Source organism: Tenrec ecaudatus, chromosome 4 (genome assembly GCF_050624435.1).
Source record: "Tenrec ecaudatus isolate mTenEca1 chromosome 4, mTenEca1.hap1, whole genome shotgun sequence".
Lineage (NCBI taxonomy): Eukaryota > Metazoa > Chordata > Mammalia > Afrosoricida > Tenrecidae > Tenrec > Tenrec ecaudatus.
In genome coordinates this window covers 191,434,571-191,452,255 of record NC_134533.1, presented here as the reverse complement: position 1 = coordinate 191,452,255, position 17,685 = coordinate 191,434,571, and the positions used below count along the sequence as shown (strand labels likewise).

The 17,685-nt window shown below is 42.2% G+C and overlaps 1 protein-coding gene and 1 pseudogene across 1 annotated transcript in view; one reads left to right on the top strand and one right to left on the bottom strand.

Annotated features, from left to right (window-relative positions):
* Positions 1-484: 484 nt before the first annotated feature.
* EFHB (EF-hand domain family member B) overlaps positions 485-17,685 on the bottom strand; it is a 73,901-nt gene continuing 56,700 nt past the window's right edge. Inside the window, exons 11-13 of the mRNA XM_075547173.1 lie at positions 14,026-14,238; positions 12,662-12,843; positions 485-3,847 (exon numbers count right to left, since the gene is read on the bottom strand). Coding sequence (XP_075403288.1) covers positions 3,674-3,847; positions 12,662-12,843; positions 14,026-14,238 — 569 coding nt within the window. The 3' untranslated portion in view covers positions 485-3,673. The remainder of the gene's footprint in view (positions 3,848-12,661; positions 12,844-14,025; positions 14,239-17,685) is intronic.
* On the top strand, positions 8,298-8,905 carry LOC142447253 (large ribosomal subunit protein eL14 pseudogene; annotated as a pseudogene).

Below are 17,685 nucleotides of genomic sequence, written 5' to 3'. Positions count from 1 at the left end.
CTCATACAGCTCTTATCACAATCCATTCACCCAACTACCATTGTGTCACGCATATTTGTATATTTGTTGCCATCATCATTTTTTTAAAATAATTTTATTTGGGGCTGATACAACTCTTAACACAATCCGTACGTACATCAGTTGTGTAAAGACTTTGTACATTTGCTACTCTCATCATTCTCAAAACATTTGCTCTCCACGTAAGCCACTTGCATCAGCTCTTCATTTCCCTCCTCCCCTCTCCCCGCTCCCTCATGAACCCTTGATAATTTATAAATTATCATTTTGTCATATCTTACACTGTCCGATGTCTCCCTTCACCCACTTTTCTGTTCTCCATCCCCCAGGGAGGAGGTTATATGTAGATCCCTGTAAATGGTTCCCCCTTTCCACCCCACACTCCCTCCACCCTCCTGGTATCACCACTCTCACTGCTGGTCCTGAAGGGATCATCTGTCCAGGAATCCCTGTGTTTCCAGTCCAGTGTACAACCTCTGGTCTAGCCAGATTTGTAAGGTAGAATTGGGATCATGATAGTGGGGGAGGAGGGCCAGGGGAGGAAGTATTTAGGAACTAGAGGGAAGTTGTAAGTTTCATCATTGCTACACTGCACCATAACTGGCTCATATTCTCCCAGCGACCATTCTGTAAGGTAATGTCCAGTTACCTACAGATGGGCTTTGGGTCCCCACTCTGCACTCCCCATCATTCACAATGATAGGATTTTTTGTTCTTTGATGCCTCATGACTGATCCCATCGACATCTCATGATCACACAGGCTGGTGTGCTTCTTCCATGTGGGTTTTGTTGCTTCTGAGCTATATAGCAGCTTGTTTACCTTCAAGTCTTTAAGACCCCAGATGCTATATCTTTTGATAGCCGGGCTCCATCAGCTTTCTTCACCACATTTGCTTATGCACCTGCTTTGTCTTCAGCGATTGTGTCAGGAAGGTGAGCATCATGGAATGCCAGTTTAATAGAACAAAGTATTCTTGCATTGAGGAAGTACTTGAGTGGATGCCCAATGTCCATCTGCTATCTTAATACTAAACCTATACATATATTCACAGAGATCTATTTCCCCATCCTCATATAGAAATATATTTACATATGTACATGCCTTTATTTAGACCTTTATAAATGCCTTTTGCCTCCTAGTTCTTTCCTCTATGTTCTTTTACTTTCCTCTTGTCCCACTATCATGCTCAGCCTTCATTTGGGTTTCAGTAATTCTTCTTGGTTACATTACTCTTGATCATGCCCCACCAGGCCTCCTACACCCTCCTCACCACCGATTTGACTCACTTGTTGTTCCCTTGTCCCTGGGTTTGTTAACACCACTTCCTTCCACCCTCCTCTCCCTCTCCTATGTCCCCCTGGAACTGTCAGTCCCGTTGTTTTCTCCTCCAGAGTGTTCATCCAGACTATCTTATTTAGACAGACCTGCAGAGATAAGAACATGCACAAAAACAAGACAGAGAAAAACCAAGCAGCAAAAGAAAACAAAAAGCCAATGACAAAACAAAACAAAAAGCAACAACAACAACAAAGAAAAGCTGTAGTTAGTTCAAGGACTGTTTGTTGGCCTTTAGGAGCATTTTCCGGTCAAGTCTGATGGGGTAACAAGCCCTGGCCCCAAAGTCTATTTTTTTTATTCCCTGGGAACTTTGTTTCTCTGTTCCCCTTGCTGTTCTGTTGCATGCCCTTAGTGTTTTGTCTCGGTGTGGTGGGATAAGATCAGGCATAAATCCAGTGTTGACCCCTGTAGGGCTATGGGTCAGTGAGGGATGCCGTGTCTCATGGTGGGGCCAGCCATATGGTCTGCTCTGTGGATTGGCTGCTCTGAGTAGGAATATCATTGTCAAGACTTGATGGGCCAGGATGTGCTCTACTGTCTTTTTCTCCCCCTTCATTTGCTCCTGTGTGCTCTGATCAGACAAGTCTCTCGCCCTGAGCTGCAGCTTCAGTGCTGTCCTCTAAAATAAATTCTTCTGGGGGGAGAGGCAGGTGTCCATGTAGTTGGGATTGGGGCTAGCCCCTCAAACCTCTCCACTAGTTCCCTGGAGCAATGGTATTTTCAAGCTCCTCAAATGCATATATAAGCTGAGCAACAAAGAGGGAAGACTAAAGAATAATTGATACCTTCGAATCATAATATTGATTATATTATGGACTGCCAGAAGAACAAACAAATCTGTCTTTGATGAAGTGCAGCCAGAATGCTTCTGAAATGCGAAGGTGGAAAGAGTTTAATCTCACTTATTTTGGACAAGTTGTCGGATTGGACCAATCCCTGGAGAAAGACATCATGCTTGGCATAGAGGAGGGTCAGCAAAAACCAATATATCCCTCAATGAAGTAGATTGACCCAGTGACTGCAATAATGAGCTCAAATACAGGAGCATTTGTGAAGATGGCGTAGGACCTGACACTGTTTTGTTGTGTTGCAAAGAGGGTTCCTATGAGTCAAAAGCAACTAACACCTAATAAGTACACATCTTTATGGAAGCAAATTTCCACATTGTTTCCCCAGAGAACAGCTTATGGGTTTAAACTTTTCAGTTAGCAGAGAAGTGGTAACTACTGAGTCACTGGGGTTTTTCATGGGCCTCCAGCCAACCACTGTATAACTTTTTGGACTACTGTTAAACAATCTGTAAGCAATTATTTTAGAATAAAAAGTTAAAATTTCCACATAGTCACTTTATATAGCATATATATTATAAAATTATTTCTTTCAGCGATTGGGTCAATCCACCTTTTTTAATCTTTGACTCTCTCTTTCTCTCTCTTTAAGTATTGCATGCTGGTATAACTGCAATATGTAAACCCAACAGCATTTTTTTTCATACAAACAGACAATAAGCTGGTCAAAGTCTATCACAGAAATATTAATAGAACACACGTTAATGATCTTTCAGGTAATACTACTAAAGTCATGGATCCAACCTACACCAATACCCAGTGGATTTAGTTATGGAAAGAATATGCTGTCCTCAGATCACACAGACCACCTAACACCATCCCCATCCCATCCTACACAGGGCATCAACTCTGTATGTCAAATAACCCAAGTTAAAGGGAAAGGATGATTGCTATGACTAACCTGCTAAAACTGCAGTTAATGGTATGGGTCCACTTTGTCCTCTTCAGATACACCAGGACAACATATTTTTGCGCATAGGAATATATTAAAAATTAATGCTTATTCAAATGATCAAAGTCAAGATCTTGCTTCTCTAACTTCTGCTTCTTCTGATTAATTTGTTGTCCTCAGATGCTAATAGGAACTGAAAAACCTTCTAAATGTAATGTCAGAGAGAAAAGGAAACAGTGACGGTAAAGGCATGAGGATCACAAATCAGACTCTGAGTTTCAGGCAGCCAACTAAAATGCACAGAATTCTTAGGCCTACTAAATGATACTGCCTCTGCCTGTGCCTGTGGTCAGATTGTGGTTAACTGTCCAAGGGCTTCAGTGTTTGCATGCTTTACAGAAGACAATAACATAAAATAATCTAATTTATTAGCAGCACATGCAGGCATACTGGTCCTACCACAGTGCTTAAACCATTATAATACCTAAAACCAAGATAAGCTTGAATATGTTAGATAAATAGTAGGTACATAGATGTAGCAGTTCTTTTGTTTAAATGAATGAACTCCAGAAGCATCACATGGTTCTCTTACATGTGACCCGGTCTGCGTGCTGAAGTTCATCTAGAACATTCCTGATGCTCTCTACACAAACTTCTCCACTGCGGTGTTTTTGGGATGCAAGATTCCATACATTTTCAAATTCTTCATTAGAAAGCTTGACACCAATGTTACATAATATCTGTGCAATCTAGGGGAGAAATTTTTTTGGTTAGACCAAGATTTGTATATTTTTTAATTTGTATTTAAAAATATAAAACCTCAAACCCTGTATATTTATCACACACAAAAAGTTTAAGGTGTGTGTGTAGATAATGAGCAGATAAAACTCAAATATACAAAAATATTTTAGATATTATCATGTTACCCATCCCCTGTGTTCATGTCCTGCTAATATGCTAATATGAACAGGGGTGATTTGTGTTTTTAATGTGAATGAGGGATTTCCAATTACCCTAGCCAATACATAAAATTATTTCCAAATCCAGGAATCTTGAGTTTAAGAGACACAGCAAAATTCAAAAAGAAGGAGTAAAAATATTCATGATTGAAGGTTTCAGGTCTGTCACTCATTGTCATGATGATCACAGGTGTCACTTAGGCCCTTGAATAGTGGTTTTCTCCTCTTTAAAAGAAGAGTGTGTACAAAATGGATTGAACTGAGTGAGTTGTTGTAAACTTCACCATAACTTAACTAGGTGCAAACTATGTACACAGGAAAGTATGAACAACAGAGCACACGGGAAGCCAGTGAGATTTAATAACCATCTCTCTGCAGTCATGACTATTAATAGCAATGGAGCAGTGACTATTCTTATGCCCTGGCAAGGAGGGGGTCTGGTAGAAAGGTACAAACAAATAATAGGAAGAAAATTTAGAAAGAGTGATAAATGATATAAAGTAAACCAACAAAAAATTACCCTAAATTTACAGGATGAAAGCATTTACTGTGAAGCACACAGACACAAAGAAATGTGGGAGAAGCAATAAAGCCCACAGCAAATATATACACCGGCCTGTGTGATAGGAAGTGTCTATGGGATCAGGTATCAGGCATCAAAAACCCAGAACAAAGAGTCATATCAATGTGAATGAGGGTGGAGTACAGTGGAGACCCAAAGCCCATCTGTAGAAAATTGGACATCCTCTTACAGAAGGGTCACAAGGAAGAGACGAGCCAGTTAGGGTGCATTATAGCACCAACAAAACATAAAACTTGCCTCTAGTTCTTTAATTCTTCCTCTCCGCCTGCCCCAACCCCCAATTTCATGACCCCAATTCTACCTTACAAATCCAGCTAGACCAGAGCATGTACACTGGTACAGATAAGAGCTGGCAACACAGGGAATCCAGGACAGATAAACCCCTCAGGACCAATGTTAAGAGTAGCAATACCTGGAGGGAAGGGGAAGGCGGAGGGAGAAAGGGGAAACCGATCACAATAATCTATATATAGCCCCCTTCCAGGGGGACAAACAACAGACAAGTGAGTGACAGGAGACAGCAGTCAGTGCAAGACATAAAAATAAATAAATAATTTATAAATTATCAAGGGTTCATGAGAGAGGGAAGGTGTGGGATGGGGGAAATAGTTGATATCAAGGGCTCAAGTAGAAAGAACATGTTTTGAAAATGATGATGCGTATAGAAGTGCTTGATGCAATGGCTGTATGTATGGATTTGATAAGAGTTTTAAGAGCCCAAATAAAATTATTTTTAAAAGAAGAAGAAATGTGGGAAAGGAAAATAATGGCTAGACAGTAAGAAAGGCACAAAGAAAGAGAGAGAGAGAGTGTGTGTGTGTGTGTGTTGTGTGTGTGTGTGTGTGTGTGTGTGGTGGCATTAAACAGATCCTCAACACAATAGCTCCCTTAGAAAGTGTGTCTCCTTGTAGAAAGTCATCCATGGAATTGATGCTGACTACAGCGCCCCTATTGGACAGAGTAGAACTTCCCCTGGGGGTTTCAGAGATGAACTTTTTATGGGAGCAGAGGACTTTGTCTTTCTCCCAGGAAGTTTGCAGTGTAGGCAAATTCAGAACAGGAGAAATGTCAGCAGCCTGCAGTCAGAAACAGCATTTTTTTTTTTTAAAGACTAGGCAAAATGAGGAGCCCTGATGGTGTAGTGGTTATGTGTTGGCTGCTAACTGTAAGGCCAGCTATTCAAAGCCTTCAGCTGTTCAGACAAGGCGTTTTCATCCTGTAAAGAGCTCCAGTATTTGGCGACCCACAGGGGTAGATCTACCCTGTCCTACCCTGTCCTACCCTGTCCTACAGAGTTGCTATGAGTCAGGATCAACTCAATGGCAGTGAGTTTAGCTTTTTGGTTTAGAGCTGGTTAGGTAGAGATGGTTATAATTCCTGAGATGACAGCCATCAGTCACTCTTCAAGCCTGGAAGTGGACCCATTTCTGTGGCTCGGTTTTCAGCCAAACAAAAGACTGGTGAATCAGCACACTAGAGAGTGACTCTCAAATCAGCCACTGGAGATCAAAAGGACAGCAGTTGCCCAAGGCCTAAGTTCAGAGTGACAACACAAAATGCGTATGAATTATCCACTGGAAAACTGATTTACCAATATACTCAAGTATAAGCCAACCCGAATATCAGCCAAGGCACCTAATTTTACCACAAAAACTGCATTAAAATATGCTGAAAGAGGCTTGGTTAAGATGGTGACCAGATAGGTAGCTCATGCCAGGAGCTCTGTGAAGATTGGTGAGTGGGGATATTTGGGGGCCGAGTAAGGGTATCAAGTCTGTCTGTTGATTCCCGAGACAACTCAGAGCACTTCTCTGAACCAGAAGCTAACTCCCACCCCATCACCCACATTCCCTGCAGACACCCAGGGTCTCTTTTTGGTGCTCAGGGCACCCGCTCTGCCTTGACCTGTGCCACAGGGCAGCCAGGTGGACAGTGGAGGCTTCTGCCATGCCTCGGTGCTCCACGCAGATCTTCCAGCCAGCCCCGCCCCCCAGAGTTTAGTGCCCCATCTGGGCACTCCTCACAGACCTGCCAGCCAGCTCCCCCCACCCCCCTCCCACACAGAGATCCCCATCCTCTGCGAAGCTCTGGGCCTGCCAGGCATCGGACACAAGTCTGGCAGAAGTTTCTGCAGCTGTGGCATAGGGACCCAAACCTTTGGGGCTTGCTCACTACAGTCTCCCTTCTCCCTGCTCACTCTGTCCCACCCTTTGGTCTCCAAGCAGTGCATCTGCACACCAGGTGCGGCCTCCCTCCTACCTGCCTACCTGAGGGAAGTGCCCCTAGCCAGAAACAGATCACCCAATCCCCAACCCATCCCCTAAATACACTCCCCTGCACTGGGGCCAACACTTTCCATCAGACCACAGCGTGCACAGCTGCAAACAACCCCTAAGGAGACCTGAAGGTGACTGGAACACAAACCATAGGCCAAGGCGAGAGGGAAACCTCAGTAGGACAATGGTGAAACACAGTCCCTCAAGGCAGTTGGCTAAAGGCAGCCTACAGAAGCACCAACACCCACCTCCCAAAGAGAGAGAGCCCAGGGCTCTAAGACACCCGGGAAAATGATACCTAGTTGCAATAAATTGACCAAAAACCAGCAAGCTGCTTCCACAGTTTCAACAAGAAAACAGAAACAAAAATCCAATGCCAGAGGACCACCTGGACCTAACAGCAGTAATAGAAAAGACAGACGTTGACCTCCCACAGAAAGCCATCTTCAGAATGCTGTTTAGAGTCATACAGGTCATGAGGGAAGCATCACAGAAAAAAAGATGAAGTGATAGAGGAGATAAAGGCCATGCACCAAAGGGAAATATAAGAACTAAAGGGAGAGATAACAAAATCTAATTGCAACTCACAGACTTTGCCCAGTGAATGGAGAAGACAGAGAACTGCACCAGTGACCTAGAGGACTCACAAGCAGAAATTAATAAACGTGAGAAAAAGTCTAACAAGTCCATTAGAGAAGCTAAAGAAAAACTCAGAGCTATGTTTGATGCTATGAGAAGGAACAACATCAGAATTATTGGATTAACAGAGGAATGCATATCAAGGAAATCAACATCCAAAATAGTGATGGAATGCTTGGAGGAAAACTTCCCCTCCCTAGCTTAATGAATGAAAACCAGGCAACTATCCAGGAGGCCAAAAGAAGGCCAGCTAGATTGAATCCCAAGAAGAAGTCACCAAGACATATAGCTGTTAAACTATCCAACTATGAGAAAAGGAGAAAATTATGAGAGCAACTAGGGGAAAAAATAGGAATTTACAAATTATCTATCAAAATTGATGGAGAAGTAAAAGTCTTCCCGGACAAGGAAAATCTCAAAGAATATGTTAAAAAGCAACCAGCACTACAAAAAATCCTTGCAAACCCAGTATGAGCAGAACAACAACACTCACCAAGCACATACAAGAGACTGTCACACAGAACAACTCCACCCAGAGACCATTAAAGGGAAAACAGCCCCCAAGATAACACTGGCTTAATGATGAAAAGAAGGCAAGAATGAACCACAAACATACATATGCACAAAACACCTGAAAGAAATGGATGTTGGAAACCATTCAACACAAAAGGGATAAAATGACATCACAGTCCACAGATAGATGTAATAACCCTGAATATCCTTCTCGCCAAATGCCGCCACAATGGTGTTCAAGTGCTTCGTGGAGGTTGGCCGAGTGGCCTACAATTACTTTGGACCTCATGCCAGGAAAATGGTCATGATTGTACAGATGTGTGACCAGAACCTGGCTTTGGTGGCCCTTGCACTCAAGTAAGGAGGCAGGCCATGCCTTTCAAATGCATACAGCTCACTGACTTCATCCTCAGGTTCCCACACAGTGCTCGACAGAAGTATGTCCGACAAGTCTGGCAGAAGGCAGATATCAATACAAAATGGGCAGCACAAGCTGAGCCAAAAAGATTGAAGCCAGGGAAAAGAAAGCCAAGATGACAGATTTTGATTGTTTTAAAGTCATGAAGGCAAAGAAAATGAAGAACAGACTAATAAAATATGAAGTTAAGAAGCTTCAAAGGGCGGCTCTCCTGAATGCTTCTCCCCAAAAAATCAAGTGCTGTGAAGGGAGCAGCTGCTGCGAAGGTTCCAGCTAAGAAGGAGATTGTCTCCACCGCCAGGGAAAAGGCTCCCACCAAGAGAGAGAAAGCTGCAGGTCAGAAGGCCGGGCCTCCAAAAGCTCAGAGAGCTCCAGCCCAGAAAACACCTGCCCCGAAGGCAACTGGCAAGAAAGCATAATGCACTGCTATAGAAAGTAATAAAGTTTCTATTGACCAAGCTGGAAAAAAAAGAGAGAGAGAGACTAACAGATTGGCTTAGAAAACACAACCCCTTGATCCACTGCCTACAGCAGACACATTTTAAGATTACAGACAAAAATAGGCTGAGAATAAAAGGCTGGAGAAAAACATACCAAGCATAATAGGGCAGGAGGAAAGTCAAGGAAGATGGAGGAAAGAGCTAGGAGTCAAAGGGCATTTATACAGGTCTAGACAAAGACATGTACATGCAAATATATATATATATATATATATATATATATATAATGAGGATGGGGAAATAGATCTATGTGTCTATATTTATAGGTTTAGTATTAATGTGGCGGAAGGACCTTGGGCCTCTACTCAAGCACTCCCTCAATGCATGAATACTTTCTTCTATTAAATTGGAACTCTATGATGCTCACCCTCCCGCTGAAGCCAAAGCGGGTGAACAAGTAAATGTGAAGAAAGCTGATGGTACCCGGCTATCAAAAGAGATAGTGTCTGGGGTCTTAAAGGCTTGAAGATAAACAAGCGGCCATCTAGCTCAGAAGCAACAAAGCCCACATGGAAGAAAACACCAGCCTGTGTGATCACGTGGTCCTGAAGGGATCAGTTATCCGGCATCAAAGAACAAAAAAATCATATAATTGGCTGCACACCTCCATCATACGATTGCCGAGGACAAACGGGTGCATAAGCAAATGTGGCAAAGAAATCTGATGGTGCCCGGCTATCAAAAGAAATAGTGTCTGGGTTCTTAAAGGCTTTAAGATGAACAAGCAGCCATCTAGCTCAGAAGCAATAAAGCCCACATGGAGGAAGCACACCAGCCTGTGCGATCACGAGGTGCCAAAGGGATCAGGTATAAGGCATCATGCAAATATATATATCATAGTGAATGAAGGGGGAAGTGCAGAGTGGAGACCCAAAGCCCATTTGTCAGCCACTAGAGATCCCCTCATAGAGGGGTTTAGGAGAGGAGATGGGTCAGTCAGGGTATGATGTAGTACCGATGAAGAACACAGCTTTCCCCCAGACCCTGGATGCTTCCTTCCCCCCCAACTACGATGATCTGAATTCTACCTTGCAGGACTGGATAGGACAGAGGTTGTACACTGGTGCATATGGGAGCTGGAGGCACAGGGAATCCAGGGTGGATGATACCTTCAGGACCAGGGGTGTGAGGGGCGATACTGGGAGAGTAGAGGGTGAGTGGGTTGGAAAGGGGGAACTGATTACAAGGATCCACATGTGACCTCCCTGGGAGACAGACAGAAGAGGGGGTGGGGGAGACTCCGGATAGGACAAGATATGACAAAATAACAATCTATAAATTACAAGGGTTCATGAGGGAAGGGGGAGTGGGGAGGAGGGGGGAAAAAGAGGACCTGATGCAAAGGGCTTAAGTGGAGAGCAAATGTTCTGAAAATGATTAGGGCAAAGAATGTACAGATGTACTTTATACAATTGATGTATGTATATGTATGGATTGTGATAAGAGTTGTATGAGCCCCTAATAAAATGTAAAAAGAAAAACATACCAAGCAAATAGCAATTCATAAAAGCAGGAGTTGAAATCCTAATCTTGGATAAACTTAATCTAAAAGTGCAAACCATAAACAGAGATAAGGAGGGACACTATATAATGCTCAAGGCAACCATAGACCAAGAACCACTAAGCATTCTAAACATTTACTCACCAAACAAGCATTCAGTGGAATATGTCAATAAAATACTTCAAAAGGTGAAAAAAGAAATCACAGCCTCAACAATTATAGTAGGTTACTTCAATACACTGCTCTCTGAGATAGATAGATCACTGGGAAAGAAATGCAACAAGGAGACTAAAGATCTAAGCACTGCAGTTCGACTATTTAACCTGATAGATAGCTACAGAGCTTTCCACCCAAATACAAAATTTAATTCATATTCTTTTCAAGCCCACACAGCACATATTTGAAGATAGACCACATGCTAAGGCATAAGTCGAATCTGCATAAATTTAAACACATTGATATCATACAGACTTTGCCCTCTGGCCTCTGTGTCATAAGACTGGAAATCAACAAAAGGAAGATGAAGAAAACAGGAGCAAACAATTGGATGATGAATAGTTCTCTATTGCTTAAGGTGTGTGTACTGGCCCATATCAGAGATGAAATTAGGAAATTTCTAGAAACCAACAAGAATGAGAACATGATATACCAAAATGTATGGGGCACGGCAAAGGCAGTTATCAGAGGAAGTTTCATAGCAATGTATGCACACTTATGATTGATATTCTGGCACAAAATTGACAGCAATAGAGCAGAGTGAACAAGACAATCCAACTAATAGCAAAAGAAAAGAAATAATAAAAATTAGGGCTGAGATTCAGGAGAGGGAAAATAAGAAAACTATGGAAAAACGTAATGCTGCTAAAAGTTGGTTCTTCAAAAGGATAAACAGAATCGACAGACCTGGCAAACTTAACCAAAGAAAGGAAGAAACAAATATCAATACCAAGGATGAGGGATGAAAGAGGGGACATTACAACACCCTAGTGAAATCAAAAGGATAATTACACAGTACTATAACAGACTATACTCCAAAGAATTCAAAAACTTGGAATACATGGAAAAATTCTTGGAAAAACAATCCCTCCCTAGGCTGTCCCTGATGATGTCAAGAATCTCAACAAACCCATATCAATAGAAGAAATAGACAAGGTAATCAAGGGATTACCAACAAAAAAAATCCTCTGGACCAGATGGCTTTATAGGAGAATTCTATCAAGCATTCAGGGAAGAACTAACACTAATCCTACACAAACTCTTCCAGAACATAGAAAAAGATGGCAAACTCCAAAATTCTTTCTTTGAAGCTACTATAATTCTGATACATAAACCGAGCAAGGATCCCATAAGAATTGAGCACTACAGACCAATTTCCATAATGAACATCAATGCAAATTACTAGCCAACAAAATACAAAAGTATATAAAACAAATAATTCACCATGACCGAGTGAGATTCATACCAGGGATGCAGGGATGGTTCAACATACGAAAGACCATTAGTATTATTCACTACATTGAAATGAAAAATTATAAGAATCACATGATAATATCGATAGATGCAGAAAAACCATTTGACAACATCCAACACCAATTCCTATTTAAGACACTCAAGAAGATAGTAATAGAATGAAAATTCCTCAATATGATACAAGCTGTATATGACAAAACAACCGCCAATGTGGTAGTCAATGGAGAAAAGATGAGATAAATTATTCTAAAAAAGGGGTCTAGACAAGGATGTCCCTTGTCCCCACTGCTATTTAACATTGTACTGGAGGTCCTACCTAACAGTATAAGGCAAAGAAAAAACACCAAAGGTATTCTTGACATTTCCTCATATATAGATTCTTGGTTCTGTTTCTCTAAATAACTAATAAAATAGGAACACATTTTTCTTTCTATGCATAGGGCACAGTTAGTATATAACATGAAATTTACTTCATCATAGACCAAATTCTACTTCAAGAGTTGTGCCCAAGTATCACAGTCAAGTTGAACAGTATTCCTCTAAGAATCCTATATTTTAATGGTCTAAATCATTTTCGTAATCTAAAAATTCAAGTTTTGAAAAGCCTAAAATTGTCAACATGGATGCATAAGCATTTCCATCTTTGCATGTTTATGAGACATTAACATGTCTTTCAACCCTTTTGAAATAATAACATGCCATACCTCTTCTCTTGATCGGCTCTTGAAGAAGTCTCTTTCAAACACTCCTTTCTGGCTGAAGATGGTAGGATATAGTAATGAATAAGCATTGCCGTCTTCCCCATAATTAGCTCTGTCACTGATGCGACGGATTCGGGGGACAGGAATATCAGACCGAATGGTTGGAACACCACAGGTGGGATAACCTTTGTCATCAATAAGGAAAGAAAACAAGTCTTCTAAAACGGAAGTGTACAATGCAATTCCCCACCAGGTACCGGTGGCTACTGAGTACTACACGAGTGACTCGTCTGAGTCGCAATGAACTGTGCGTGAAAAGTGTACAGTGGATTTTGAAGACTTCAAACAAATAAGAAGAAGGTAAAGCATGTATCTCTAACAGTTTTATATTGTGTACATATCGAAATGATAGTTTTCATATACTGCAATAAATAGATGTTACTAAAAGTGATTTCACGTGTTACTGTAATCTGCTTGAATGACTACTAGAAATCTTAAAAACACTTGTGACCTCCATCGCATTTCTATTGGGCAGCACTGGTCCTAAGAGAGACCAGCAACGCCTCACTACATCCAAATGTGTAACATGTCTATTAAAATCTATGTAAATATGTGAATCTTTAATTGCGTCCTTGGTCCTAGGAATCGCTTATTAGTTGCTTAGTGGGAATAGAGCAAAGCCTACTCCCATTGCATAATTTCTAGGCACTGCAATCACATTTTTCACACGTCAATGTTCTCGCTTTTTCTGCTGTAATTGCTTGACTTCCATTAACTTAATCCCCAAGCTCCCCCACTAAGCCCACTAACCTTCTCATGTATGCTTTAAACAGCTGTTGATCCTTTGGTCTTAGATGGGATTTTTTTGTTTGGGGTTTGTTTTGCTTTTTTAATAGCCCAGTGCTGAAAGGTGACCGTTAAGCTGTTACTTTAAGGTGGGCGTTCTATCAACAGCAACAACAAAGTCTTTCTAAATCACCAAGATCCACCATACTTGACATGGAGATAAGGGAAAGAAAGCTGTAAAGAATGGTTTGGGAAGGGCTCTTCAAATACTATTAAGCAACTGTGTGAAGACTGAATGAATGTAGTACGCCATCCAGTTTTCTGATCTACAGATGGTTTCCGTTTTCTTAGTATTTCGAGAATTCGTTTTATTTGGGTCTTTGTTAACAGTCCCTCCATTCAGCTAGTGTTTTTTGAGATCCTCTAAGTTGTTGGAATATGGAAATGAATGCCAGGTTAGAACGTTGGGAACTTCATCTAATGGGGGTAAGATTTAGGGCAAATGCAAGGGCAGGGAAAGGGCATTCTGGTTTTTTTTCACTACTCCCTTTAGAACGTCACAAGCAAGGTGGCATACTCACAAGCCGAGGAAGCAGCTCCCACGACTGCATTGATCTCAGAAGAAGACAGCTTATAATCATTAGAAACCTTATCGTTTGGTCTCTGAAGTGTTCGAAATGTCTTTTCTGAGCTCCCTGGTTCTTTGAATACAATGTCTTCAGGCTTTATCAGGAGAGTTGGTTCCGATTCTGGAACATTCGCCTCAGTAAGGTTTGTACAATCTTGTTTTCTGCCTTTAAGCCAGTAGGTAGGGGGAAAGAAAAAAGGAAATGACCAGTTGATACTTGCTGCTTTATGACAAGATCAGTTTTCTGATCGCATCTCTTCTTGTCCCTAAATTCTATCCCCATTAGACTTGTTGGATAAAGGAGCCCTCTTGGTGTAGTGGTTACATGTTGGGCTGATAACCACAAGGCCAGTGGTTCAAAACCAATAGCTGATCCCCATGAGAAAGGTGAGTCTGTATCTTCGTAAAGTTACAGTTTCAGAAATTCACGGGGGCACTTTTACCCTGTCCCTATAAATATCACTATCGGTCATCAGTGACTCGATGACAGTGAGTTTGGGGTTTTTTGCTAGTGGAAAACAAGTTGTTGATGCCAGTACATCTCTGTAGAAGAGCAACTTAAATTAAATTCACATTCCAGGAAATATGAACATGACCGAATGTGTGTTGCCACTCTTACTTCCCTGACTCCAGGATGAAGCCAAAATGTAAAATGTAGCATCTAAGGAGGGACGTTTCCTTCCTTCCTTCGTTCTTTATTTTTAATTAGACTGGTGAACTATAGGAAACTTGGAGTTGGTCCTAGGATGATGCCCGGGGGAGAAATAGGAGACGGCATATTTGAAGTTGTGGCTGAATTCGGTGCACACCCCAAGGTGGTGTTGCCATGCCTCAAGAGGCAACGAGAACTCATGGGGAACACAGGGATTGAGTCTACCACTGGCCCCTTACACTTCGGCATCTGAAAGAAAACCATGGGGTGGAACTGAAATGGAAAGATTCTGTCCTTTATTGGCAGATTGATTCTGTTGAATCAACCCCTCGATTTAAGAGCAACTTCCTGACACTGCAAGAGAGTGGCAACTCCATCGATACCGCTAGATGGCGATGTGGTATTTTAAGCTCTAGAAGAACTCGGGCACTTCGGACTGGTTTAGAATCAGTTTGAGAAGATTCAGCAGCAGCCAAGGGAAACCAGGGCAGGCCGTGTTGCATGGCAACGAAATCTCTTGCATGTTCGATTTCGTCCCAAATAAGAAGGAAGCAGTGTGTCCCACCCAAAGATGGCAGGTGACTGCAGTGCTTTCTTTGAATGTGTGCCCTGGCACAGTTGGTCACCATCTATGAGCTGGCTACCCCTGGCCTATTTCCTATGACAGTCAGAATTTGGGGTGAAAGATAGTTGACGGCTATGCAACGCATATGCTGCCCTAGTTTTCGTTAGCTCGATGGGATCCTTTTGAATTAGATGGAAGCCCTGGTGCTGAGGAACTCCAAGAAAGGGTTGCCAACGGCGAGCAGTGCTAGTGTCAAAACCAAGCCAAGCGCACTGCCTCTGAGTGGATTCGGACCTTTGAGAACAGGGTGAAACTGCTTCGGTGGGTTTCCAAGACTGTAAATTGCTAAGGAAGTAGAGAGCCTACTCTTTCTGCCAAGTGGCTGGTGCCACAGGGCTCCTTACCAGGATCAGAGAAGTGCACACCAGAAAAGATGTGTCTCTCTATGGGACGCACCCCCGTCAGCTCCTATCAATCACTGCCACCAAAGTGAGCGGTCCCAATGTGCCATCCAGATCCTCTAATTTTCCTCCCCAAAACCCAGAACAAATATATATATATACAAAATATGAAAACCCATTCCTCAGAAAATTGTTTGAAAATAACTATCTCAGCACAACAAGCACTCTAAAGTCAATGGTGAGGAGGGCGTAGGATGCCTGGTGGGGCTTGATCAAGGGCAATGTAACCAAGAGGAATAACTGAAACTGGATGAAAGCCTAACATGATAGAGGGACAAAGGAAATAGAGGAAAAATCTAGGAGGCAAAGGGCATTTATACAGGCATGTACCTATATAAATATATTCATATATAATTATAGGGAAATAGACCTGTGTACATATATTTATATGCTAAGTATCAAGGTAGCAGATGGACATTGGACCTCTACTCAAGTAAACCCTCAATGCAAGAACACTTTTTTTTAATAACCTGGTATTGCATGAAGCTTATGATCCTGATATGATCACTGAAGACAAAATGGGTGCATAGCAAATGTGGTGAAAAAAGCTAATGGTGCCTGGCTATCAAAAGATATAACATCTGGGTTTAAAGGCTTGAAGACAAGCAAGCAGCTATCTAACTGAGAAGCAACAAAGTCCACATGGAAGAAGCACATCAGCCTGTGTGATCATGAGATGTCGATGGGATCAGGCATCAAAGACCCAGAACAAAAAATCATATTAATGTGAATAAGGGGGCGTGCAGAGTGGAAACCCAAAGCCCATCTGTAGACAATTGGACACCCCCTTACAGAAGGGTCACGAGGAAATGATGAGCCAGTCAGTGCAGTATAGCACTGATGAAACACACAATTATCCTCTGGTCCTTTAATGCTTCCTCCTCACCACTATCAAGATCCTAATTCTACCTTGCAGGTCCCACTGGGCCAGAGCGTGTACATGGGGACAGATAAGAGCTAGAAACACAGGGAATCCAGGACAGATAGGCCCCTCAGGACAAATGATGGAAGTGGCAAAGCCAGGAGGGTGGGGGAAGGTGGGGGGAGAAAGGGGGAACTGATCACAATGATCTACATATAACCCCTCCCTGGGGGGTGGACAGCAGAAAAGTGGGTGAAGGGAGACATAAGTCAGTATAAGACATGAATAAAATAAGATTTTATAAATTATCAGGGGTTTGTGGGGGAGGAGGGGGGAGGAGGAGTTTATACCAAGGGCTCAAGTGGAGAGAAACTGTTTTGAAAATGATGGCAACAAATGTACAAATGTGCTTGACACAATGGATACATGTATGTATTGTGATAAGAGCTGTATGAGCCCCCAGTAAAATGATTTTTTTGACAAATAAAATTACTATTTCAGCGTTTGTACACCCCACCCCCAACTCTCGAAGGAGAGAGTTAAATAGAACTTGATCAAAGATAACTTCAGGCAAAACTTCCGTGGGCCTATTCTGATCCATTGGCCAAGAGTTTCTGGCTTCTAAAGTCTTAGGAGAAGAGGAAGATCCCCGGATGCCAAGGGAACTGGTTGCTGAGGCTGGACCCCACAGCCAGGAAGAACATGGAGAACGATCTGGTTTGAAAATGGACTTATGCGTCCCTCCTCTCTCTCGTGCCCTGTGCAAGAAGGGGATACCCTGCTCTTTCTTTTTTTTTTTAATGTCAGAGGAGGTGAGGATAACGTGATTTTGTATGAGTAGCTACATTCGATAAAGAGCCCGCTGCGTCGCCAGTGGGTAGACGAGAAAGGACACGCTACAAACTGTAGATAAGGTTGATGTCACCAACAGACTTGGCATTACCGCAAGACATGACTCAGGGGAAAAGACAAAGTAGAAGTATCCTCACTTTTTATAAGACAGATGTTCTCAGAGGAAGTCTTAAAATGTAAGCCAATTTCTGAAAAAGGTAATCCTCTATAAAAATCTAGAT